The 26,533-nt window shown below is 52.0% G+C and overlaps 9 protein-coding genes across 9 annotated transcripts; 5 read left to right on the plus strand and 4 right to left on the minus strand.

The window, feature by feature from the left end:
• Positions 1–174: 174 nt before the first annotated feature.
• On the plus strand, positions 175–4,062 carry J4E88_009193 (uncharacterized protein; the record flags this gene model as incomplete). The annotated part of the gene is made up of 3 exons (XM_049402797.1): positions 175–286; positions 340–493; positions 549–4,062. The coding sequence occupies 3 exons, from the start codon at positions 175–177 to the stop codon at positions 4,060–4,062; spliced, it is 3,780 nt and encodes a 1,259-aa protein (XP_049251285.1).
• Positions 4,063–4,291: 229 nt separating this feature from the next.
• On the minus strand, positions 4,292–5,941 carry J4E88_009194 (uncharacterized protein; the record flags this gene model as incomplete). The annotated part of the gene is made up of 2 exons (XM_049402798.1): positions 4,292–5,807; positions 5,937–5,941. The coding sequence occupies 2 exons, from the start codon at positions 5,939–5,941 to the stop codon at positions 4,292–4,294; spliced, it is 1,521 nt and encodes a 506-aa protein (XP_049251286.1).
• Positions 5,942–6,761: 820 nt separating this feature from the next.
• On the minus strand, positions 6,762–7,568 carry ARP2_1 (Arp2/3 complex subunit, actin nucleation center; the record flags this gene model as incomplete). The annotated part of the gene is made up of 1 exon (XM_049402799.1): positions 6,762–7,568. The coding sequence occupies one exon, from the start codon at positions 7,566–7,568 to the stop codon at positions 6,762–6,764; it is 807 nt and encodes a 268-aa protein (XP_049251287.1).
• A 910-nt stretch (positions 7,569–8,478) lies between these two features.
• J4E88_009196 (uncharacterized protein) lies at positions 8,479–9,591 on the plus strand (the record flags this gene model as incomplete). Its single annotated transcript, XM_049402800.1, has 3 exons — positions 8,479–8,485; positions 8,530–8,654; positions 8,704–9,591. 3 exons carry the CDS (start codon positions 8,479–8,481, stop codon positions 9,589–9,591), a joined length of 1,020 nt encoding a protein of 339 aa, XP_049251288.1.
• A 256-nt stretch (positions 9,592–9,847) lies between these two features.
• Positions 9,848–10,852, plus strand: J4E88_009197 (uncharacterized protein; the record flags this gene model as incomplete). The annotated part of the gene is made up of 1 exon (XM_049402801.1): positions 9,848–10,852. One exon carries the CDS (start codon positions 9,848–9,850, stop codon positions 10,850–10,852), a length of 1,005 nt encoding a protein of 334 aa, XP_049251289.1.
• Positions 10,853–12,536: 1,684 nt separating this feature from the next.
• J4E88_009198 (uncharacterized protein) lies at positions 12,537–14,240 on the plus strand (the record flags this gene model as incomplete). The annotated part of the gene is made up of 1 exon (XM_049402802.1): positions 12,537–14,240. One exon carries the CDS (start codon positions 12,537–12,539, stop codon positions 14,238–14,240), a length of 1,704 nt encoding a protein of 567 aa, XP_049251290.1.
• Positions 14,241–14,450: 210 nt separating this feature from the next.
• On the minus strand, positions 14,451–15,581 carry J4E88_009199 (uncharacterized protein; the record flags this gene model as incomplete). Its single annotated transcript, XM_049402803.1, has 2 exons — positions 14,451–15,470; positions 15,519–15,581. 2 exons carry the CDS (start codon positions 15,579–15,581, stop codon positions 14,451–14,453), a joined length of 1,083 nt encoding a protein of 360 aa, XP_049251291.1.
• A 509-nt stretch (positions 15,582–16,090) lies between these two features.
• Positions 16,091–17,800, plus strand: J4E88_009200 (uncharacterized protein; the record flags this gene model as incomplete). Its single annotated transcript, XM_049402804.1, has 5 exons — positions 16,091–16,462; positions 16,560–16,661; positions 16,708–17,355; positions 17,408–17,549; positions 17,607–17,800. 5 exons carry the CDS (start codon positions 16,091–16,093, stop codon positions 17,798–17,800), a joined length of 1,458 nt encoding a protein of 485 aa, XP_049251292.1.
• Positions 17,801–22,527: 4,727 nt separating this feature from the next.
• On the minus strand, positions 22,528–23,894 carry J4E88_009201 (uncharacterized protein; the record flags this gene model as incomplete). The annotated part of the gene is made up of 3 exons (XM_049402805.1): positions 22,528–22,534; positions 22,558–23,800; positions 23,888–23,894. The coding sequence occupies 3 exons, from the start codon at positions 23,892–23,894 to the stop codon at positions 22,528–22,530; spliced, it is 1,257 nt and encodes a 418-aa protein (XP_049251293.1).
• Between the last annotated feature and the right edge of the window lie 2,639 nt (positions 23,895–26,533).

The following is a 26,533-nucleotide window of genomic DNA, read 5'->3' on the forward strand; positions in this document are numbered from 1 at the left end:
TTCGTCTTCTTGTCGCTTTTAGTCTCGCTTTTTAGTTCACCTCGAACGCGTTCGCGATGATCGCACGCCAGCCACCGATCGCGATATAACATAGACCACCCCGTCGCCCCCGACAACCTTCTTCTCTCTTCTTCATCACGGCCCGCCTATCCTTTGTCAATCTCATAGGCAGCCATGTCGACGCCCTCAAGTACCACGCCGGATCCTGGTGCGATGCAGCACGCGCCCACACCGTCCGCTGCCGAGGAGAGCACAATGGACGAAATACCGCGCAGGCAAATGCGAGGCAAGCACATCTGCTCATTCATCACGACTTGATCTAACACAGCTGCACCACAGTCAAAGTACTCTACACATTCGATGACCAGAACAAGTCAAACTGCCTGGCCCGTCTGCCAAGCGTGCTGAACGTGCCTGTCGTGTCGCTGGACGAGACCACCGAAGTGGGAGTCATCGAACTCAAGACCTGTATTCAGGCTATTGTGACTGCAAGGTGGGCCGGCTCCTCCGCTTATTGGTTAATTGAAACAGCTTGCTCACTGTCACAGCCCCGAGCTCGTAGCCAAACTAGGCCACGACTACACCGTATACGCTTACGACTTCTCCGAGTACGAAACGCCGCTGGTTGGTCAGGGCATGCTATCATGGATCCTCGCTTCAGCATCGCCGACTCCCAATGCCCCCGCCAAAGATTCCCAGACCATGGTCACTGGTCGCGTGTGCAAGAACATTCTTGGCATCTTTTCGAACGGAATCAAGGAAACCCTGGAGGTCAAACTGAAGCTGGTGCCTGTTCCGACATGCATGCAAAAGGAATATGTCGAGAACATGGAGCGGTACCACAGCCTCAGTCAGCTGATGCCTGAAGGGTTCGATTACAACGCCTGGTCCGACTTTCTCAAGGAGAACCCTGCATTGGGTCACCTGGCCCAACCCAGCCCATACCCCGCACAGCCTTCACCACGTCCTTCCATTGGTGGTGTTGAGCCCTTTCACCAGATGCTTACTCGCCAAAGCCCGTCACAAGAGCCACCCCGGAACGACTCCTTCTACGATCAGTCGAACATGTCCTTCATGTCTCAGCCGACTAGGGCTTCCAGTCCTGCTATGAGCACTCTCTCATTCCATCACTATCAGTACAATCCACCCTCCCGACCAGCGTCACGGACCTCTGTCAGAAGTGAAGGTGCACAGCCGACTCAGCAGTTCCAGTTTAGCGATCCTTATGTCATCGAGCCACAGGAAGACGGACCTCCGAAGAAGAGGGCACGGATCACGCAGACCACGAGACCGAGGAATACACCGCTCAACGCCCACAATGATTCGCTGCGCGTTACAGCGAGCACAGCGGCATCCGTCCGCCTACTTAAGCCTTCTCTCAGCAATTCAGGAGCCGCCTCAGATATGGTGCCCCGTGCGCCAACGCCTCGCCCCGGTGAAAAGTTCAGTCAACGAGGATCACGTCGCCCACCCGCCCCTAGTGCTTTAAGACATGGATCCATGGATGGAGGACGGCCATACGTGTCTCCGTATGAGAGTAGCGTCTTCTCAGACAATGCGATGGAGTCGGCAGATGAAAGAGATGGAAGCCCAGGAGATACACCGATGCCGTCATCCCCGCCAATCGCACCAGTCAGAACCACATCGCCCGATGCCTCAAGCCCCGACCTCCCAACACAACCTCCAAACGATTCCGGTTTCGTTAGCGACATGCCGGCTAGTCGAGACGGCGATAGTATGGATTTTGAAAAGCTTTGGAATGGACAATCCCAGGATCATCGTCGCGAATCTGTGACACAGCCAGTCACTCAGAGCATCGAGATGGATATGACAGCCCATACTTTTGATTTCGACACCATGGACCAGGACATTTTCAACTCAGTCTATTTCCAAGGAAACGACGCAAATGATGACAGCGATCTGATCGCAAGGCTGTCCATGGTACAGCAGGATGATAACCTCGGCGATAAAAACGCTTTACAGAAGTCACGAGCTACGGTATCGACAGCCGGTTCGCCGGATGGCATGATGTCGCATATCTCCCCGACTGCGGAGAGTGAAGCGCAAGTCTACAGTCGCTCTGCAACCCCAAACCTCCCGCCGAAGCAAACTAAGCCGTCTAAGCCGAGAGGACTACCAAGGTCACACACATGGTCTGGAGCAGAGCCCATGTCTGATGCGCCCACGCCCTCCGAGTGTGGCTACCCACGAAGTGGATCCGGCGCGAAGAGGAAGAGAGTTATCAAAGACCGGCTGGACGCGGCTATTCGGAAAGGCGAAATGCCACCACACTGTGTGAACTGCGGAGAGATCGACACAGTCACATGGAGAAAGGCCTACACACGCGTAGAGAATGGCACACCCAAGGACATTGAGCTGTCTACCGATACTGCTAGCACCGACATCATCGCATACGAAGTGATTGAATCATCCTCTGAGGACGCTGAGCCGAAGTACCGTATCTTCAAGAACAACTTGACACGCGAAGACAAGGACATCATGGCTGCGAAGTCTTCTGAGGCATTTGAAGAACTCAACCTCTGTAACCCGTGCGGACTCTGGCTTATCAAGAAGTTTTCGATGAGACCGCAGAAGGTATGGGATCGCGCTGCGCGTCTCGCCAACCGCAAAAGGCAGCAGAAGGCGGGCTCACGCTCCAAGTCTATGACTGGTGGTGATGATCTCATGTCCGACGCCATCATGCCAGAGTCTGACGCTGCTATGCCAGCTGAGCAAGATCAATCTGCTTCATCCATTGACAGGCCGGTTGATGGAACAATGGCACCGCCAGCTGTCGCACCCAGCAGGGGTGAGCTCGACCCTGAAGAAGCTAAAGCTGCCTTCGAGCGAGCCATTGAGTCAAGCCCTGCTGGCGTTAGAGGGAGCAAAACCTCTCCTATTGACATCGACCAAGACCTCACGCCAAAGCCTACAAGGCGGCTACTTTTTCCATCACCTAGGAAACAAGGTCGGCGTAAGACGCTAGCCGACCCACCTCCAGCCCCCGTCGCTGCGACTCCAATTGCCACCCCAATGTATGTCCCTGACGATGACGCACCCAAGAAGCCCCGTTGCCAGCGATGCAAGGAGCTTAAGAGAGGCTGTGACCGCGAACGACCGTGTGGACGTTGCGCGAACGCTGGTATAGGACACGATGGCTGCATTCCGTGCGAGTCAAAGACTATGTGGTACTTCAAGCAGCCAGTGGCGCAAGTGGCCATCGTCGACCAAGAAAATCCGGATAAGGAGAACTGCCCACCACCCCCTGCCGCAGAGACAGACGATCTTGCCCACCTTTTCGAAGACCCTGCTTCTCGGAAACCTACGCCGAAGAGCACGCCTAAGAGGGACCAGATCGCCCAAGATCCTCTAAAGACCCCTACTCCAAGCACGCGCAAACGTGTTGCTCTGACGCCGAGACGAGGTGCAGGGAACGGAGATGCGCCTTCAACGCCATCCCGCAATATCCTGAGTCCTCGTGTCACCCGTTCGACAACAGCTGCACCTGACACACCGTTCACCCGTCAGCTCAATGCTCTTCTATCCGACCACCCGATCTCGTCGCCTTCCCAGACTATCGACTTCTCGGCTTTTCCCACATTTACAACACCCGGTCGCAGTGATGCCCAGTTTAGCGAGTTCCTGGCTGATGACTTTCTGTCCAGTGACATGCCTGTGAGCAGCTCGCCGTCGAAGAACGGCTCACTGGGACTGGGCTTTGACCTCTACGAAGACCCCAACACTTCTACTGTGGGCCTGTGGAGTGGCGATAACATATTCGACAACGAGACCATGATGTTGGACATGGAAAACGGCTCTAAACGCGGAAGTGTTGACGGAAATGCCGGTCCGGATGCCTCTGCATTACTCAAGATGAACGTCGGTGGCATGACTGTCGATTTCGCCGCCATGATCGAGGAAGTCGTCGGCGCTGCCAACAAGGAGGCAGATATCAACGAAGTCACGAGCAAAATCCTAGACGCTAGTATCAAGCTTGAGCCCAAGAGCCCCGAGGACGAGAGGGAGGATATGGGGAAAACACCCGAAGAGCCCACGGTTTGAGGCTGAGGGACATTCACGGCGTTCACGATTCTGCATACCCCTTGTCACACTTTCTGACTTTACCGGCGTTTAGCGATTTGCAATAACACGGCACGAACACACGAGGAATGATTCCATTTTTGTATACTAGTCCATAGATGATTCAGCAAGCCTTGCTCCAAGCAGACAGGCTGCGAACGAGCAACGAGCGTGGAACGCGAGTCTTTATATACCCAATGAATACTTTAGATTAGACACTCTTGCTCTTCTTCATCGGAGTGTACATGTCATCTGAACTGCTGGCTCGCATGGTGCGAGGGCAGAACCGAATAGTCACCCCTTGTGCTTCGAAAGCATTCTCAACCTCTTTTAAAACCTCCGAAAATGCCCCCCACAATTTCGATTTGCGTGTGGTGTGTCTCAACACACGTACGTCTTTGAGTAGGGGATACTTCTGCGCACAGTCCATAGCTAGACTCATGAGTGCAGCCTTCGGACACCTAAAGTACGGCCAAGTTGGTTCGTACACATCGAGGTCAAGCCGACGTAGATCAGGCGGAAGGGAGTTGAAGATTTCGTGCTGTTGCCGGTCCGGGTTCGTTGTTTCGTCGCGATAGAGGGTTACTATATCGGTTCTAAGATACTCGAGGTTGCGGACTTGTTCCAATCGTAGGCATCCTGCCGCAGCTGTGTTGTATATGTTGGGCTCATGCGACAGGTTGGTCTGTAGAGTGAGGCTCTCCAACGATGTGGAATGTTCCATGATAGCTCCGTGCAGGGTGGGATAGTGTAGCGCTGGTACTCCGTATCCGTTGTGTTCGTAGATGGCTCTGCTTATTGAGGGTTCGGTTCTGGTTCCGGCGAACGTCAAGCTGAAGTCTTTGAGATTCCTGATAGAGCGGAGGATCATGGCGACATGCTTTGAGTGGATAGCGCTGTTCTCGATGTGGAGATACTCGATAGGTGAGCTTCGAGGCGGGAGCCTTGCCAGCTGTGCGCATCGTGCCAAGGAGGGATTTATCGGTCGAACAACTCCGTGATTGAATCTGTCCTTGTCCACAAGCTCGCCTTTGAAGCTCAGTGTACGTAGAGCTGGTAATCGAAGGGCATACAAAAGGGCTTCCAAGTCAATGTCTTGATGGCCAAATCGTAGCGTACGTATGTTGGCGAAGCGCTCGGTAAGCCTGGGATCGGGGTATCGCCTCAGCGTGGACCATAAAGATGGCCCGTATCTGCCGTCGCTCATGCGAAATCGAAAATCCGTGTCCATAATTTCCAGGGCTTCTACCCGTGGAGTGAGCACCAAGACTAGAGCTAGTGCGGAACATTTATCCCTCCAGTCGCTAGACTTCCAGTGCGACGGGATATTGGATATGTTGAATACCCGTGCGAGATTTGGTGTCGTCAACGGACCCGACAGCGTCTTGTACCATCCTGGAGTTTCGCTTGGCTTTTTGTCCCAGACGAGTCGCTTGATGTGTGTGACTAGAGTGGGGTCGTCCTCTAGACGCTGAACGAGCTTTCTGCAACGAAAGTGATCGGTCTTGATGGTCTTGTAGAGGTAAGACTCTGTGAGTCGATTGAACTGGCGGCTGGTAGCGGATAGAGAGAGGAGAGTCTGTGTGGTGCCGGGGACATATTCTTCATCGATGCCGGAGCCGACTTCGTCTAGAATTCCGCAAAGGAGTTCTTCGGGAAAATCGCTCAGGCTACACTTAGACAGCTTGGAGTTCGACATGATGAAAGAACAGGGGTTCTGTTCTTGACTGCTTGAGATTGCGGATGTATTATGGCAGTTTTGCTTAGTGGTGGTGACCGAGAGAGGGGTTTGTGAGTTGTGAGATGAATAGGTATGAAGTAGAAGTAGAGAGTATTTATAGGGAAAAATCTCTTACAACATTGTCGCATAATATTCTGCTCGCCTGACTCACAATGGTATTCGAACTTTGGTTGTGTGGTCGGATGCCAAACTGCCGTCTTCTTGCTGGTAGTTTGAAGTTCCTATGGAAGCGATGAGGGAAACGTCTGGAATGAATAGAGTGCGCCATTAACTCAGACTGCAGCCTGGTCCTAGCTCAGACTACTCATGAAGAGTGTACTTTGGTATACGTTATGATTGAGATAGCTTTGGTGTTGTTTACTGGGGTGTTCGGCGTGTCACCGCAGTACCGTGGTTATAGGAAAGGTCCACCGTGCTGGGCTAAGTCGAAATCCCCTACGAATGACAAGATCCTGTTCATGGCAGACGCTTAATTCTCGGCAGTCAACCAAAGTACATCCTGATACAGGTCGCAGGGTGTGTAAAGTAGGTATGCGTGCACGCTAACCTAGGAAAAACCTGAACACCCTAGAGCGTACGTTGACGTTGGGCCATCCACATTGCAGGTCTTTGTCTTGATGTAGTCCGCAGGCCTGTTTAGGTTTTTTCTTGTATGAGTGCTCAGGTGCCCGGGCAGATCGAACCACGTGATGGCGTTGCCTAATCGCGTTTGGTGACGTAAGTCTTGGCAGGGTATGTGGAGCCTTCCAAGGTTGCGCCCACAGACCTTAATCACGACACACAGTTTGAGAGTTGGCACACGCGGGAAACTCATCAAGTAATCTTGTTATGATTCATTCTTTTGTTCGAGCGATGGCTTCGAAATGGGCTCTCTATCAAATGCGCTGGAATACATACAATGCGACCGTCATTCGTTCATCATCACTATCTCAGTCTCGGCTTACTGCGATGATCCACCGGAGATGGTCAGCACTTGACCGTTGACCCAGCCACCGTCAGCTGATGCGAGGAAAGCGACGACCCTCGCAACATCCTCAGGTACGGCACACCTTCCAAGCGGGCAGTGGTTTGCCATGAGAGTCTCGATCTTCTCCGCTGGCCAGTCAGGCGAACCGCCGGGGATGTAATGCCAGGCGTTCTGTGTGAACATGTCCGACTTGATACCTCCTGGTGCGACACCGTTGACGGTGATTCCGCGCTTTCCGAAGTCGGTTGCGAAGGCCTTGATGAAACCGATGACGGCCATCTTGGAGGCGTTGTAGAGGGCGTGGTCCTTGACACCGAGAAGACCGGCAGCAATGGAGCTCATGAGGATGATGCGGCCGTTGTCCTCGATGTGCTTGTATGCGGTCTGACCAACGAAGAATTGCGCTCTTGTGTTCAGGTTGAAAACGTGGTCGTACTTCTCCTCGCTGATCTCCTCTGTTACGTCCCAGCTCTCGGTTCCTGAGTTGCTCATGACGATGTTGATCTTTCCGAATGCCTTCTTCGCCTCCTCGAATAGTCTGTTGATCTCACTGACTTTGCTGACATCGGCCTTGATGGCTACGGCTTTGGCACCGTTGTTGAAGCCCTTGATGATTTCGCAGACCTCGTTCGCTGGGCCTTCGGATGAAACGTAGTTAACGATGACGGAGGCGCCGCGCTTGCCGAGCTCGATAGCACAACCCCTTCCAATGCCGCGACCGGCACCGGTGATGAGAGCGACTTGTCCCTCGAGGGAGGCGGTGGGAACGTTGATGACCATTTTGATAATGTGTTGGTGTTTAGATGATTATGGATCGGTGGATGATGGGATAGAGAGCTTCAAGGTAGGGAGCTCGAAGATGTTGAAGTGGTGGGTGAATATGGACTGGGTATACTGATTACCTTTCTCATCTTGCGCTGCCTCTTTATAAACATCTTGAGTGTTCAGTCTCAGGATTGAAACAAATGGTGTTCACGGTATGCGGGCACGGGCGGGGATCCGAAGAAACGAACACCGAAAATAGCTGCTTCAGGGACCTGCGGCTCTACACCTTCGCGCCCGAAGCTCTGGTCGTTTTAGCTACACACAGCTAAACCTGCCGGTAGACTCTGCACTCCCGTTTCAAAATGTCGTGGATGAAGTGCCGGCTGTCGTGCGGACGTCGGAAGGGGGAGGGGCCATGGTTAACCCCCGAATGAGGGTGTTCAGATCTGCCATGGAGATGCGAGACAAAGTCCGGCGTCGCAAGCACTTCTATTCATACCATCGGTCTTGTTCATAAGCGTTTACACTGCTATCAGGTGCGACGTCGAAGTTCGAGTTTCTTCGCAGCTAAGCTCTGATCGTCGGCACGATGCAGGGCGCATCAGCGGATCTACCCATGGCGCAGGTACCACTGCCAGTTTGACGGACTTTGCCATTGCCCTGCAGCGTTCGCGGACGACGTTTGCGACCGTTCTGTCGAAGAAACGGCCATGCGAAAACAAATATGAAAGCGCAGAGGTGTTGACGCGAAGGATGAGGCGGTGACTGCATGCCACGGGCTTCGGACTTATTGGTAGCGCACGTCACTGTCTGCCCCTCTGCATCTCCATCTCCAATCCACAACACAGCATCGCCAGAACCAGCTGCACTGTCCACATAAGCAATCATGCATATTCTTGTAAGTCCGTCGTATCTTACTAAGCCAATGGCAAGTACTGATCGATCTAGGTCACCAACGACGATGGCCCACCATCAGACCAGTCCTCACCCTACGTGCATTCGCTCGTGTCAACACTGCAGAAGCATGGACACACCGTTTCAGTCGTTCTCCCACATACCCAGCGGTCATGGATAGGCAAGGCACATCTTGTGGGCAAATCGGTATGACACACCACTTCTACTACGCCGCTCGCCATACTCACTGCCACAGATACAACCGACGTACTACCGCCCTGCGCCCCTCCAAACCAACGCCGAAGGACGTCTTATGAACCATGGCACAACCCATAACTCGCCTCTACCGCCCTCTTCTAATGAAGAAGAATGGGTGCTCGTCGACTCCACACCCGCATCCTGCGTACAGATCGGTCTCTACCACTACTTCTCCGACCGCGGCCCAATCGATCTCGTAGTCAGCGGCCCGAACTACGGTCGCAACAGCACCGCCATCTTCTCTCTATCGTCAGGCACAATAGGCGGCGCGATGGAGGCGGCCGTATGCGGCATGAAGTCGATCGCCCTCTCGTACGCGTTCTTCGACCGCAACCACGACGCTAAGATCATCAGCGACGCCAGCGAGCTCAGCGCAAAACTCATACAACACCTGTGGGACAACTGGGACACAAACACACACCTCTACACAGTCAACGTACCGTTGGTAGAGAACGTGGGAGAGCGCAAGATCCTCTGGACAAACATGCTGCAGAACTCGTGGAAGAGCGGAAGCTGTTTCCAGGTCGTCGAAGTACCCTCCGAAGCAGACGACACGCCATCAGACATCGAGGGACAAATCCGCAAGCAAGAAGAGAAGTTCGGGAAGAAGGAGCTCAAAGCGAACTCGGAGATACAGGGTGGAGCCTCTGGCACGGACAGTGGACGAGAGACGCCTTCGGGCCAGGCGCATATGCGGTATACACACAAGCACTTCAAGTGGGCGCCGACGTTCAAGGACGTGTATGAGAGTGTTGAGGCTAGCGAGCCGGGCAATGATGGATGGGCGGTTGCGCAGGGATACACGAGTGTGACTCCGTTACGGGCAAACTTCATGCATGTGAATGGGTTTGAGGGAGAGATCAAGCTGAGCGGTGGCTCGTCGTAGACTTGGACTCTTGATAATACAGTCAATCGAAAGTGGGTATTTTAGTGTCAACACATAGGCACAGGCCGCTCAGACTCTAGAGTCACCCTTTTGATTCATAGCTCTGAGTGCGCAGGCCAGTCATATCATCGGCACAGTCAGTGCGGACTTTTAACACCATGCAACGCAGCATCACTCTTCACTCACACGAGTACCTCAGAAAGACATACTTAGAACGACCAAAGCTCAGCTACCGAGCGACATTTGTCTGCACGATATGACGAACGAGCCGCAGAACAATCAACTCGACATCGAAGAGTCCACTGCTTTAAAAAATCGCGAGAAGGCTGACGACATCACAAAGAGGGCCCGGAACCTTACCGAACGTCGCATGGCCAAATACATTACGATCTTGAACAGATACGATAAGAAAGAAGAGCGCCCCCGGCTCAGGTACCCGGGACGCAGCCGTCTTCTGGAGGAGTCTATTTGTTTGAAAGTGTGGGGAAGAGACACAGGACTATATCAATACAATGGAAACAAGAATTGCACGCCAAAGCACGACTTCCGCAACCTTCCTTCCGTTGCAAAATCATCGATTACCGATTCCCTCAAAGAAATGGGCGACATACTAGGCTACATGCACGGCGACGTCAGCAAGAAGAAGATGTCCTGGGCCGAGGAACATCATAAACTCATGAGTCCTGACTCAGACGACAGAGATAGACTGGATCGACATGTCGATGATTTGAGAAACATCATCGTTTATCTAGAACTATCCGTAGACCCAGACGACGAATCAAATACCTGGAGAGGCGAGGCGAGTCCCAGTTTCAAGACGCTTTTCCGACGCTGTGCAACTGAATACACGACAACTTTTAAGCGTATCGACAAAGGCAGCTCGAGCCTGAGTGACAAGCTACCATCTGGACATATCGAAGGCCCGCGCAACGAATTCATCAGATGGGGCCGTGAAGCCGGAGTTCTTCGCGGGGGTAGAAAATCGTTGGAGGCCAAAATCGTCGAATCAGACAAAAGCGAGAGCCGAGATCAAATCGTCAAAATTGTCTTGTGCATCGAGTCGGCCTTGGGGGCGATATCTGAGTTACTACCGGAGAAGCACGTCTCGGGAGGCGATCTTACGACAGCAGACGCAGACAACAATTCGAATTTGACCCTTAGCCTTACAGAACGTGCGAAAGGGCTGATAGAGCAAATGGCGATGCTCCGCCAATACAACGAGTCTTTGACTAGAGAGACAGAAAATCTCGTAAGGAGATAAGATCGGATCGAACAGCTTTAGTGCGGAGGACGCGGGTTATACTGCGACATATCCGGTGATGAAGGGAGGGTGTAGGATTGATGTGAGGATAATCTGTAGCGGAAGTGGTGGAAATGTACAGCGATAGAGCCTACATGTGGTATATGATTGTTGGCAGTACATCGTATTATGCCGACGGGTATGACGGAGAGATCAAGTCGTGTTGGTCAGAGATGGGGTCAGAGATGACAAGATCTCTGGATCATTCCTGAATGAGTCTATGGTACTCTTAGAGTCACGCTTTTGATTCATGACGATTGCGTAGAGTTTGGTCATGCACAGTCATTGTAGGTATTTCAGAAGATGAATAGCAGCATAGACTTTCCGCTCTCACCATTCATTCCGAGATCCTTCTACTACGGCATGCATTCAGCAAGTACACCAAATCAATACATATGACAAAGATGAGGATACCGGTGAGTACCGATACGAAGCTGGAGAGGATATTAAGTTAACATCTCCAACGACAAAGACAATGATTCCGAAGAACAGGCCCGAGCCGAGTTCGAGCGAGATGTTCGGTCGGCTGGGTGCGGTCAACAAGAAGCTTGAAGATTGGATCGATGCGAACCTCACTCCCATGACGATGTATAAGCGCTGCCTAGCCGCCTACGGGAAGCTGTGGAGCAATATCGACGACCTCGATAAGCCGATAGATAGCGGACCGACACTCGAAGCTACTGGACGCCTGTGTAAGGATCTAATCACATGGGCGGAGATAACCGGATTGTGTTCGAAAGAGAAAGTCTCTCTCGACTACAACACTTGCGCAAGTCCCAGACTGAGAAAGCAGGTCTTAAATCATGTCTTAAAGCCACTCCATAACATCGAAGCTGCGCTCAAAACAATGGCCGCAATCGCGCAAGAAAAGGCCGCCCCAGGAGGACTGTTGGCCTTCGAACTAGACTTGGCACCGGACTCAGGATCGGCCCATGTCCCTACGACAAAATACGGTTCTTTAAGCTACCCAAATTCACAGGAAATAAGGCTCACACAAGCACAAGCGAGCCGACAGCTTGTCTACAACCAGAGTCTTCTTGGGATATAGATGACGCGCAGAAATGGTCCGCCGGACCAAGTGCCTCCTGAAGCCCGCAAGTGTGATACAAATTCGAGTATCTTAATGGAGGAGGGTTTGGGAGAACTGTATGGGTTATATTTCTCATATTTCGAGATTAGGGGGTCTTTGAAAGAATACTCATCGAAGAAGGGTATAGATCGAGAAGGGGATTACTAGCGATGAACATAATGGTGTATCTATAAGGTGGATTTTTTATTCGACGGACGACTGCTGCAGGCAATTTGAACACCCATTAATGAGTCTGAGAGAGAGATCAAGCCTTGTTACTCATTTAGGGTTAGATGTGACGACTTATTGATTTGAAAGGCGTACACGACAAGGTTGGCGGGTCGATACTAGATAATTCTGTAGTGCTATACTATTGGAGTCACGCTTCTGATTCATGACTGATGACTCGACAGACTAGTCATACGTTCTGAAGAGTCAGCACATAATATTTAAGGAGACACAGAGCGGCACACTTTCTGACATACACATACAAACATAAACAAACTCCAGCGACTCCTAAATTATCGATTCACTACCACAATATCACGGCAAATCAATCTCATCGATCTGTACGACATGGTAGACGAACAGAACGCGGGTCAGAATGATGCCGACGATTCCATCTCTTCGAAGTCCTACATGGAACCAGCTTCTAAAGAGCAAGCCTCGTTGTTGAAAAAGGCCAGACACTTTACCAAAGATTGCTTGATTGACTACAAAGATATCTTAGTCGATCTCAAGAACTTTGATGAAGTGATTGAGGGAGCAACACTGCCAACTGAGAATATGAGGGCACAACGCTACGTTCTTCGAAGATGGGCAAAACACGCAGGACTGCATGGGGAGAGAAAAGAGCCTCTGAAGTACGACTTTTGCCTCGTCGATGCGAAAAATCAGGGTGCAATTATCCACACTCTTGATGATCTGAGGGTCCATATATGCGGTCTCGAATCGGTTATTCGAGAAAAGCAAAGATCGTTCGTAAGCCAGAGGGTCCAGCAAATAGAAGGACTCATCGATAATCTGGAACAATTGGTCAAACCGCATCCTACGAGCCGCACTATCAAGACGATTTATCGGCTTTGCATTATCGCCTACGCTCAACTACTTCGTACTATCAAAAAGGCTGAGAAAGACAACGAGGAGAATATCTCACGCGAAGCCATCATGGAAAAGTATGATGATTTGACCGAATGGGCGGAACAGACCAAGTTAATCAGAGATGACAACGCCTCTCTTGACTGCCAGGTTCAGAATGACCCGGAATTACACTCCCAGTTTAACAGGAAACTCTACGAGATCGAAGATACTCTATTGTTAATGGAAAAGTTCATATCAGGAGACTACGCTCCAGATTCAGATGACTCCGATATGGAAACGGCGAATTCGAAATATCAGAAACTGATGAAAGAGTTCGAAGCGAGTCTGGAGGTCCTTGCCGAGAGGAATCGGTCTCTTTGGAGTCTTTGGGAGTCAATGGCAGCGATGGAACTTGGAGACCCAGGCTTAGATGAAGAACACCTTGACAAGCTTCCGGACAGCGATGAAAACGAGACCTCCGATGAAAACGATTCAATCAAAACGCTTGCTCAAAGTTGCGTTCGGGACTACGTTACGGTCTACGAGGAGTTCAAAGCCGCCTCAGATGGTTTGTTCTCGGCTTGGATGATGTTACATAACAAAACAAGGTCTGATGGGAATATCACGACGCTACAGAGTGCGACACTTGATGCGAAGAAGGTGTACATGGAGAAGAATGCGTCACCTGGATCTGTCTTACAGCAACTAAAGGTCTTCACCGACTGGGCCAATCGAAATGGTGTGTTCGAGAACGGTGAAGATTCGCTTGCTCACAGGCTTCGGAAGCCTACTCCAAACTTGAAGGACCCGTTACCAAGCCAGCGCATACTTTCTGAGCAGGGTGACATCATCATGAAGCAATTTCGAAATACCAGGACGACTTTGGGCTTGATGTCTGAGATTTTGATTGGAAAACGTAAGGCAGACGAAGACCTCACGGACTCGGGATCAGACTCGGAAGAGGATGTGTACGATACGGGTATGGAACCAACGCCCGAGCTCCGGCGGCACGTGGATAACCTCATATATTATAACGAGAAGCTTCTCCATATGACGGAGACCCTTGGCGGCCCGGGCCCAAGTGTAGAGAACAGTTATAAAGTTATCGAGAGCGATGGAGACGTTGTCGAACCAGAGCACTCTTACACCGGGAATAGGGGAACAGGAAAGGCATCCCATTACAAGCTAGTAGTTAGATGAGAATGACCGGGCGTGTCGTCATAATGGTCGTGGTATACAACCTTCAATTCACTGTCTTACAATTACCTCCTGGTATATGCTGGGGTATCAAAATGCTTCCAATACGCCGTAATCTCAATGCCGTAAACCAACCCATGTGCTGCAATGCCATGCAAGCGCTATCCAGTGCTGCAATTCTGTAAACCAACGCCATGTATGCAAGACCGATTACTACTCGAAATTGAAGAAGGCATCGTCGAATTGCGACTGCTCGGGATTCTCGTATTCCTCCATATTGAAGAGATCTTCGAGGTTGTCCGTAGTCATGGTGTCCATCATCTCGTCGTTGGTAGTAGTAATCGGCTCTTCCTTCTTCTCCTCGACGGGCGGCTGTTCGGCGGGTTTGGATTCCTCGACCTTTGCAGGCTCGGGTTCTGGTTCCGCTGGCTTCGCGGCTGTCGCATTGTCGCTCGTATTCGCTGTCGCGTCGGTATTCATATCTAGGCCTGGCAGGTCGGCCATGGTGAAGTCAATGTCCATGGCCGAGGCTTGGTTCGCGTCGTCATCGCTGTCCTTGGCGAAATCTTCGAGACCGCGTAGCAGCGAGGGTCCGTCGTTGCCATCATCGAGGTTGAAGTCCATGTCTCCCGAGGTATCCATCATGTCGTGATGCGGGTTGTCGCCAGATGTGTCCATCGCGTCGCCGAACATGGCATCGAAGTCGAACTCGGACTCTTGCGCGTTGCCGGTGGTGGGCGTGCCGTCGAAAAGGGGGTCTTTCGGGGGCTCGACATCGGTCTCGATGGGCGGCGGTGGTGGTGCTTTCGCGTCTTTCGCGTCGTCTTCTTTCTTCGGGGGTTCTTCTGCCTCGGGCTCCTTTGCGCTCGCTGCCTCGGGCGCCTGTTCTGGTTGCGACACGGCTGGCTCGGGCGCTGCTGGTGTCGCAACCTTTTCCACCTTCACAGGCTCTTCCTCGACGGGCGCAGGGACATTCTTCGCCTCCGCTGCCAGTCGCGCCTTCTCAACCTCGTGCTGCTTCGCTGCGGCCTCCTTCTTCTTTCGGTCCTGCTTCAGCAGCGCCATGTCGCGGCGCAGGACGGTCTGCGCCAGGCGGACCTCGTTCTCGAGCTCGTCGAGCGCGTCGTGAAAGCGCTCAGTAGCAGACGGCACGACCTTTTGCAGCTGCTGCCTCATGCGCCCGGTGCCGCCGCCCGCCTGCTCCTCTTTGAGGAAGCGCCCAGAATGGAGGAACTGTAGATGTTAGCGCGATCGCAGAAGCAGACACGTGACACAACATACCACAGCATTGAGCATGCTCTGGAGCATGTCCAGGTGCTGAGTGGAATTTACGGCGGTGGCCATGGTGGGCATGCAGGTGCTAGGCAAAGGTACGGCCGTTTGTCAGTGATGGGTTCGGCGCGGGACCTCAAGAGGGTCCGCTAGCAGGCTGGGCTAGCGGCAGTGCGGTACTACGTTCATAGCTCCCGCTCCTTCGGGTGCCTTGTGGCCTGCGGCGCTAATTCTTCGAACTCGCCCGCTCACCTCTCACACCTCTCCTTCTTCACCCCACAGTGGAGATTATAGCTTTGCCGTCACAGCTCGGCGCAGCGCTCGTCTCTCCTATCTCTCTTCCTCTTGTTTTCCCTTGCCTTTCCTAGTGCTGTCCGCTCTCTATTGGTAGCCTTAGTCGCGCTTTCCATACTGACTTTCCTTGCCGCCTACCCAGCTGCCACCACCCCGCCCGCCAGCCTCGACCTCCCCGTGGCCTCGTCGCCCTGACCGTCGCATCACCGCCGACGTCTTCGATACCCGCCGCCGCCAATTGCGCCTCTTGCGACTCGTTTCTTGTGCGCATCCCCACGACAGCAGCCATGGCCGACCAGCAGAACCCCGGGGCACAGCTGCCTCCTCCCCCTTCCGCTGGCGCTCCCGGCTACGAGAACCAGGGCCAGCCGCAGCAGCACATGCCGCCGCCGCCGCTTGCACCCGTCATTATCCCCCAGAACAACAACCCCATCCCGACCGCCATCAGCTCGCCCATGTCGGGCAACCCCATGAGCCCGACCAGCGGCCAGCCTGGCTACGTCCCCCGTCGCGCCGCCCCCGAGCCCAACAAGCGGGCGCTATATGTTGGTGGACTGGACCCGCGAGTCACCGAGGACGTGTTGCGTCAGATCTTCGAGACGACTGGCCATGTCCAGAGCGTCAAGATTATTCCAGACAAGACTGCAAGTTCTCCTTCTGTAAGATAACACTCCGCACCTGCTGCATAACTCTTGACAGCTGGCCGGGCTTATCTTGCAAGTGTTGCAACATTCATGTGCCGCTGACCGCTAACAGTTCAACTCCAAGGGCTTCAACTACGGTTTCGTCGAGTATGATGACCCTGGCGCCGCCGAGCGTGGTATGGCCACCCTCAACGGCCGCCGCATCCACAACAACGTAAGCGCGCTCGCCAATTACGTGTGGGCGGTTCTAACAGATGCAGGAAATCCGTGTTAACTGGGCCTACCAATCTAACAACACAGCCAAGGAAGACACATCTAACCATTTCCACATCTTCGTCGGTGACCTTTCCAACGAAGTCAATGACGAGGTTCTCCTCCAAGCTTTCTCCACCTTTGGTCCCGTTTCCGAGGCTCGCGTTATGTGGGACATGAAGACGGGCAGGTCGCGTGGTTACGGATTCGTCGCGTTTAGGGATCGCGCCGATGCTGATCGCGCTCTCAGCTCTATGGACGGAGAGTGGCTTGGCTCTCGCGCCATCCGCTGCAACTGGGCCAATCAGAAAGGACAGCCTTCCATTTCCCAGCAGCAGGCCATGGCCTCCATGGGTATGACGCCGACCACTCCCTTCGGACACCACCATTTCCCCACCCATGGCGTGCAGAGCTACGACATGGTCGTTGCTCAGACTCCTCAGTGGCAGACCACGTGCTACGTCGGGAACCTCACTCCTTACACTTCTCAATCTGACCTTGTGCCGCTTTTCCAGAACTTTGGTTATGTCACCGAAACCCGCTTCCAGTCTGACCGCGGATTTGCCTTCATTAAGATGGACACTCACGAGAATGCGGCCATGGCTATCTGCCAGCTCAACGGCTACAATGTCAATGGCCGTCCTCTGAAGTGCAGCGTAGGTTGATTCGTTCTCTTTTGTTATTTCTTAGCTCACATTTTTAATCTAGTGGGGCAAAGACCGTCCTCCGACTGGCCAATTTGAGGGATACTCGCCTGCGGGCGGGCCCAACTCAGCTTATCCTCAGACGCCAAGCGCGTACTTTCCTCAGTATGGTGGTGGGCCACAAGGTGGTCCCATGTCACCCTCAGGTGAGCGGCACCGGAGGAAGCTGCAGTATCGAAACAAGCAATCTAATGCGCGGGCAGGACCCAGCCCCGGCGGACAACCCTTCGCGCAGCAGCAGCAAGCCTTTGGCAACCCTGGCATGCCTTACCAGCAACAGATGCAGCAGCCAGGCAGCGCTGGCGGCTACGGCCGTGGCGCTCCCCAACAACCTCAATGGGGCCAATCTCCTCAGGCAGCCTTCAACCAGAATGGCTTTGGAGGATACCAGGGCTAAGCACCTCGTTTGTTAGATTTGTCTCTTCAGCGCTGTGCCCTCTGTTGTCCCAACACGCCTGTTTGCTTACGGGGGCGCTGTTTTGGATAGCTCCGATTTCTGGTCATATTTCATCAGCTACTCGGTTTTATGTTCTTAGGGAGTCGTTATTAATTCCGTTGTCCAAAATGGTGCAAGCGTTGTTGTCTTATGGCATGGCTGGTACATTTCTTGTGGGATCTGGTTCACGGTCGTTTGGTTCAAAATGAATCTCCTATCTCGTGTTAGTTTTCTGTTGCTTCAGGCCTCGGCTCTGATTACCCCTTCACTATCTATTATGACGTTGAATCTTCTCCTTGATACCAGCGAATTCTCTTCTTGATACCAAAGCGAGTTCTTATGATACCGGAAGTGGATTTCTTGTGGCGCGCGCTGGTCGTCGCGGTATGACTTTGGATAGTATACTATACTGTGGACTAGATGGTAGTACTGATGGTGACGGAGGCGTAATAGAATGGTACGAGGCACTGAAGCCACAAGCACACAACACGTATTCTCGCCAAAGTGAGGTCTGCAACAGTACGTCATAGAGCCGCCTAGAGGCAGCCAAATTCTGTACCTGCGTCAAGGTGCCTGGGATCCTGCATGTTCCATCAAGCTTTCAGATACACCGCAGAAACACCGTTGTGATGACGGCACGTGACGTACTGTCCTAGCGCATCCGCATTGAGACGTCGTGTCGCGTTTTGTGGGCCCGTCCGCTAATTGATGCTAACATTCACACCCCACCGCGCCGGATGGCATGCACACACTCGACATCATCTCGGTAATCCTTTCTTTTGTCGGCGCTCTCTTTGTTTGCTGTATGCTTGCCATCCTCGGGAAGAGAGGTGCGTCGCTTAAACCGTACAATCCGAAACGGTCGCCGCTCTTTTGCATCCCACATCCCGCTCGGACGCATTCGCCTCCAACACGGTCCCTCACGCACCTTCCGCGTACGCGTTTCTCGACATCACACCTGCAGCCGCCGACCGCTTCGCCCACAACACCACCCCGCCACTACTTCGGCTATCTCTTCACTCGCCCGCACACGACGACTACCATGTTCAAGTCAGCGGTCCAGAACCACAATGCCATCGCGTCTACATCACCCCCAAACAACGCCTACAAGCAGGCTTCGCTCGGGAACGCCTTCAATCGCACCGGGTCAAAGACATCGTCGACGCGTCCTGTAGGAAACGAGATGAAAGCGGCCATTGGAGCAACTACACAAGGGACCAAGCGGACGTCGAATGGACTGGTCAAGTCGCTGAACTCGCAAGAGGATGACTTTGACTACCCCTCACTCAACATTGCTGAAATTGACGAGAAGGAGAACGATCTGCCGGCTGCATTCCACACATCTTCGCGCAACAACCCCGGCGTCCTCGCCCAGGCTTTGTTTGATGAAGACGACTTCGATAGCGACATAGATCTCGATGTTGAAGACCCAGCGACAAAGGGCACTGTCACATATCCTACGTTACCTCGCGTTGGTTCGGGAGGCTCAGCCGATTCGGGGTACAACTCGAGAGCGCATACTGCGGATATCAAGCCTGAGCAGCCTAGTAGCCAGCCAATACCGTGGTCTTCCTCGCCTTTATCACACTACAAGACACCGCAAAAGCCCGAGCCGCCGAAGACAAAGCGTCGTACTCTACCGTGGACACAGGCCCAGAAGCAGCAATCGATACAAGAAGAAGACGAGGAGGAGATTGCGCCACCAAGGAAAAGAGTGGTCAAGGAGGCCGACAAGGCAGTGTCAACACCAGTGAAGGAGTCGAAATCGCAATTTCCTTGGAACACGACGCAGAGCGCACTGAAGCAGCAGCAGAAGACTTTTAGGGAAACCAATAAGGCTCAAGCAAAGGCGAACCTTGGCACCGATGAGGACATGAAGGAGGCCATTAAGAAGAAAAAGAAGAACACCATCCACAAGATCTTCCTCAGTGAAGAGCAACAAAACGTTCTGAACCTGGTGACAGAGTACAAGAAGAGCGTCTTCTTCACTGGTTCTGCTGGTATGTGGACTGACATATTCATACGAGCTTTTGCTGACAACGACAGGTACCGGTAAATCAGTCTTACTTCGTGAGATCATCGCTGCGCTACGACGGAAATACGCTCGCGAGCCAGACCGGGTGGCAGTGACAGCGTCAACGGGTCTGGCAGCATGCAACATCGGCGGTGTTACTTTACACAGTTTCGCAGGTATCGGACTTGGCAAAGAGCCTGTAGAGGACCTCGTCAAGAAGATTCGACGGAACCAGAAGGCCAAGCAGCGATGGATGCGTACCAAAGTACTGATCATGGATGAGGTGTCGATGGTGGACGGCGATTTATTCGACAAACTGGAGTCCATTGCGCGGACTATTCGCAACAACGGCAGGCCGTTTGGCGGTATTCAGCTTGTCATCACCGGCGACTTCTTCCAATTACCCCCAGTACCAGAGTCTGGACGGCAGGCCAAATTCGCTTTCGATGCAGGCACCTGGACTACAAGCATCGAGCACACCATCGGCCTGCACCACGTCTTCCGTCAAAAAGACCCCGTTTTTGCGAACATGCTCAACGAGATGCGAGAGGGCCGCCTGACTCAAGACTCAATCCAGAAATTTAAGCAATTGGAACGGCCACTACCAAAGGGAGACGAAAGCGTCGAAGCCACAGAACTTTTCCCCACGCGCCAGGAGGTCGACCGGGCAAACACTACGCGTATGCAACAACTTCACGGCAATGTCTTCTTGTTTGAAGCTCGCGACGGAGGTACGATCACGAACAAGGAGCAGCGCGACAGGCTACTACAGAGCTGCATGGTACCAGCGCAAATACACCTCAAGAAAGGCGCTCAGGTCATGTTGGTCAAGAACATGGACGACACACTAGTGAACGGTTCGTTGGGCAAGATTACGGGATTCATGACTGAGCAGATGTTCAACGTCTATAAGGAGGATGAAGAGGCCTTCCTCGAAGGTGGACCCTCCGAGGCCGCCATCAAGACTGAGATGATGAAGAGTTCGCTCGGTGTAAACAGCAACCAGGTATACCCTGTCGTCCGATTCGCCATTGCAGACGGCACCACGCGCGATCTGCTATGCAAGCGCGAAGATTGGAAGATCGAGCTACCAAACGGCGAAGTACAAGCCTCACGTTCTCAGATCCCACTCATCCTCGCCTGGGCGCTGTCTATCCACAAAGCGCAAGGTCAGACGCTGGAGCGCGTGCGCGTCGATCTTGGTCGTGTCTTCGAAAAGGGTCAAGCGTACGTTGCGCTCTCTCGTGCGACAAGCATGGCCGGTCTACAGATCCTGCGATTCGATCCTAGGAAGGTCATTGCACACGAGAAGGTGCGAACGTTCTACGCCGGTCTGAGTAGAGCGGAGCAAGTCGAAGGCAAGGCGAAGAGCAAGACTATCCTCGGCAAGATGCAGGCTGCGAAGAAGAGGAGCGGTGATGATTAAAGAATACGGCTGTGCGAGGCAGGATAGGGTGTATATTGGGTTACGATACGATGGCATAGGTGGTGTTATTACTTCTGGTGTATCAATGGCGTTCTATCAAGTGGCGATGCTTACATGGCTAGAAAGCATGGCTCTCGCGGCTTGTAGCGTCGTAATCTTCTCTCACGCGGCGTCGTCTGGTTAGGGGCATAGAAAGATACCAAATCATATCGCTGGTCACGGTCGAGACTGAGGATACGTATATACATCTTTTTCTGGTTTCCGCCTTAATGTTCTGCATCATCATCCTCGGTATCCAAACGCCCGCGATCTTCACAGGCTCCCTTCGCTCCAACTTCAGCTGCCCTCGCTACGGCAACCGCTCCATCGCTATTGCCTGCTATCGCATTACACAATATTGAAGGTCTCCGCATATTCCAATGCAAAAAAAGATCACCGGTGCACTGAACAGATCGATGCGGATAGCCGAGGCCTTGCCCCACACCGCCCACCTTCGTCTCCACCACCGAAAAAATGGCAAAAAGAAGCCTAAAAACATACAACAGCGGGGATTCGCTAGTGGTCACCCACCTAACTACTAATCCGCCGGTATCATGCTTGTATATGGCTGAGCGGACGGGAAGCCTAATTTTCATGATCCTATGGTCGTATGTACAAGATAGAGCAAATTTGGGTCTCATATACTCATTACAAAAGAGCTCACCGTATATTGGCGGCCATGTACACTACAGCTACTCAATGGACCTTTGGCGACTGTCAAGTACTTCACGAGGGCAATGGTCTCTATTAACTAACGCTTAGCAGCTAGATCTGAGAAGCTGTGCCTGATCAGAGTACACAACAAGCAGGTTCTTTTACGGTGGAATGTTGATGCAGAGCAGGGCACCAAAACGCGGTTAAGTATACAATGATCTAAATGCGTGTGTATTTCCCAAACACCTTATATTCGCTGTAATGCAGCAGTAACAAGCAGATTCTAACCTAAGAGAACCCAACGGCTCTTTCGACTTCTAGTTATACCCTTAGAGTTATACTCTGCTGTCGGAGAGAGGAGAAACACTTCTGCGGCTCCCATCTGTATCCAAGTCATCCAATGGAACATTCACATAACTCGAATTTGCCGTCGACGACACCGCAGAATCCCCCCTTCTCTTCACACCTTTCCCAGCCATACTTCCCACAAAGCTGACTTCCTTCAGGTACTGCACAAAGGGCATCTTCTCAATACCTACATGTACAACACTATCCTCACCGCCTACATAGCTGCCGTACCCGTACCTGCAGCCCAACTCTTTGAGGTATTTCTCGCGCTCCTTGTTCGTCATGTGAGCTGTACCGCGTAGATCCTTGACAGCAGCGCTTGAAGCAAAGAGCGCGATAATCGCAGCGAGACTGGTAGGCATGCGCGCGAGGTAGCGACCAGGACGGCGTAAGTAGACGATGAGAGAAACGATGATGTAGATGCTTAGGATACATTCCGAGATGATGAATAGGGGAGTGACAAATAGCAGGCGTTCTTCAGGTGTTATGACGATGCCAGAGACCTGTGGCGTTGTTGTGTTGTTTGCCGGTACGAAAAGAAGCTCCCTGTTTACACCGAGCCAAATGGCAAAGAGTCGTGAGTATGCTTGGTTCATTGGCGTCTCCACGTCTGCGAATGTGGGTAGTGGCATGTTTGGGTCCGTCAGCCTGAGCGATCCTTCAGCTCGATTCATGAAGTAGTGAATGAACTCGCTGGCAAAGGTGTCGTTGTGCCACCTAGGCTGTAGAGTTCGAAAGATGAATAAGCTCGATCGTGACATGAGTTCGGCACCGTCGTTCGAGAAGTATTTGTCAAGTGCTTGAGAGCTTTGATCCTGATCGGGTGCGAGATCTCTTGCTGGCTCTTTCAAATTGCCCGTTTTGTCGACCAGTACGGTAGCCTCGCCGACTTGGATCTCTGGCTGACACAACATGAGGAAAGTGTTGTTGCTGGCAGCATCTTCAAAACCTGGATAGTAAAAACCCGGATAAGCAGTCTCCTGATCCACGTTCGGGTCTGTCATGAGTTGTCTTCGCGGAAACTGGTTCGCACCAAGTGGTCCATCACAGTAATGATGCGTAGCCCGAATCCATCCAACTGCGACTGCAGATCTGCATATTGCCTTTTCTTCTCCGGTGGCGTCAAGGTCGGCCTGGAGGGTTGTCGCTATTTCTGCTCCGACTTTGCCGTCACGACAGATAGTTCCATTATACTGAGGATGCCAACGACTGCTTGATCCGTAGTATGTGGCGAACATGTTGCCATCCGTACCATAGCATGTGGTTTGCCTTCCGCTTGCAGATGTTACTGTGACATTGAAAATTTGTTTCCAGTCGCCCATTGAATCGGTCCATAGATGCATATGATAGTCTTGGTCGAACATGAGAGGTTTGCATCTTGGTTCTGCAGCAAAACATTTGGTACGAGCTTGATAATAGCTCTCTGCGGACAGACTGACTGCTTCGCTATTTTTGAACGAAGCGTAGGTAGCCTTCTTATCTGTCCAGGCCGGTAAGGGAGTATGACGTGTCAAGTTAGACTCTGCCAACAAGAAGTGGCTCTCCCCCGTGGATCCCTGGTAAGCACCTGACATCTCGGGCGTCCAGCCAGCTGAGGTCAAAAACGGATTTTCTATAATTGGTGGACCTGACGAGCCGTTGATGTGTATAAATCTTGCCTCGAAAGGTGGCGAAAATAGTGCTGACTGGGGGAGTGACAGTGTTGCGCTGAAAAAAAGACCCGCGAATGCAGTTGCTAACAGGTTTGCTAATAGACTCATTGCACAGACTGCTGCTAATAGGTAATGACCAGCTCGAGCTGCTTTGAAGAGTGTAAATTGGGGAGGGAGAGAACCATAACTGAGAGTTATGCTCCGGGACGCAGCTGCTCTCGGGCCTCGCATTTGCTCTATAGGCTGCAAAACACAAAAGAGTCTGTTGATCATAATCCAAAGCGGTTCGATGAGAGTAGCAATAGCTGTGGGAAGATACTGGGTAACGATGTTCTGAACGATGCGATCATTCGACGGTAGAGATAGCCCTAGATGGTATCAGTAAGAACGATTGCATTTAATCAAGTCAGGGTCATTGTATGTCATGGGTTGCGCGACATCACTTACCGTGTGGCCGAGATCGAGTGAAAAGAACGGCAAGGGCTATCACTAAAGCCACAAAAAGGCTGATGAAAGGAACTCCAGTGACCAAACGGAACTCCATAGGTCTCATGGGCTTTGATAATCGTGGTTCGTTGGTTTTGAGTAAGGGCTGTTGCAGCTCCGAGCTGAGAGCTACATTTCTTATGCTAGAATATGTGAGTTGTGTACGCTGTGAGATGCTCAGAGTACTGACCCATGATCTTTTTCGAGTTTGAATCCGCTCGCACGGAGCTTTTGATTGAAATATTGCGTTGACGCACAATCCAGATCTCCAAATCTGGCAAGTAGTTCGGCATTGTCTGCCATCATCGACATGATAGAAGCCAAAGAAGCTGAACATGAGTAAGAGGCTATGAATACGATAGGTGTCATGCTTACCAGGGTCGTCAATCAGTGCTCTTTTTTTCTGCCCCACGTGCCCGATACAAATGAGAGCTATCGCTGCCATTGAGATCACGGCAAGAAACCCCTCAACCACGTACGTGAAGATGGGTTCAAGCACTACTGCTTCCATTTGCGTCCGGAACGACCCTAGCGATTTCGTACTAGTTGGCGTAGAAACTTTGGGGTTGAGGATGTCAGCCATCGCACGAGCGAAGAAAAGTTGATACACAATCTCATATGCGCTTGCTAGCTTTTCCGAGTCCAGTAGCTCTGGCAAACGATCTTTTGATACGGACATAATGGTTGTCATCATAGGCGAAGCTGTAGATGGTGTCAAGTCTGTATTGTACAAGTTTTCGAGGTACCGAGGCAAGGTGCTCATGGGCAAATTGTCTTGTCTTGTCTGAAGCAAGCGAGTACCAGAGGCGAGTGTTTCTTCGAAGACGGTAGTGTTGAAAACCTCTGCGGGAATCTTGCGCCTTGCGCTGAGAAGACTAACGTTTTGAGGTTTCCCAGTTGTCGCGTCTACGCTTGCCTCAACATCCTGCTCATAGTAAATTGGCCTACAAAATATGGCCGTAATATTGCTGGGCGGATCCTGCTTTCTTTCTTTGTTTTGGGTGAATGTCGCAAAGAAGGTCCCGTTTCCCCGAAATCGACACCACCGCTGGTCTTGGAGAGATTCTATTCCGACCAAAGATGCTGCATGAGCTGGAGAGAAATAGCCCATATACGATGCAGAGAACTTCTTGAATCGAATCCACTGCTGCCGGCTTGTGATGTCTCCAACTACGGCGCCGTTTTGTTGTGGCGAAGACACGTAACAGCCAACAGAATTATTGAAGCCGGCTTCACTTGAAAAAGACCATGTCATGTTGCGTAGAACGTTAGTCCCTGGTCCAACCTGCACTAGCCCCTCTTCTAACCAGGTTTGGTTTCTTACTCCTGCTTTTTGCGCCTTTTCGCATTCAAGACCCATACTATACATGATAGTACGTGCTGTCCAAGAGTCGCGAGCACTAGGTATGAGACCTTGAGTAGTGAAAGGTCGTAGGGTATAGTTGCGAGTGGTAAAGGCTGGCATTGTTTCGTTCAACTCCAAGATGCCATATACGGATTGCGCATAGCTCAAGGTCACAGCCTGCTCTTGCATTGATGAGTGTATAAAATCATTCGATGTGTCGAAATTCTGCACGAAATCCCTGGTGATCGGCCGTGTCGAGAATATACCTGCTTGTAATGGTACAACGCCGAATGTAGTGAGAACGGTTGCTAATGAGGCCCAGAACACAAGCCAATGCCTATACAGACTTCGTTAACACTTTTTTGTTCTTCTTGAAGTGTGGTGTGGGACTCGCCTCTTTTTAGCTGCTATTATAGGTACAATCGGGATGTAGTCGAAAGGATAGTGCAATAGAATGGAGTTTGCCGCTGACGCTCCACACGGCCGTGCCATGTGCCGATAGGGCTCATAACGCTTAGCATCGTGGTCGATCCAAATAATGAGGATGCTGAAAGTTACAGCAATGATCGTTGGCAGATAGAGGTACCAGAATGAGCGACGTAAGGGAAGTGAGTTCACCGTTGTGGCAAAAATCACTCCACCTTGAGTCTGGCTTCTCCGAAGAAAGTATTGGAGAACAGCAATAAAGGTCCAGCAGAGTAGTGCAGTTGTGGCGAGGGTCCACCATCGT

The sequence above is a fragment of the Alternaria novae-zelandiae genome (assembly GCF_023758075.1).
Source record: "Alternaria novae-zelandiae strain BMP 2774 chromosome Unknown scaffold_23, whole genome shotgun sequence".
NCBI lineage: Eukaryota > Fungi > Ascomycota > Dothideomycetes > Pleosporales > Pleosporaceae > Alternaria > Alternaria novae-zelandiae.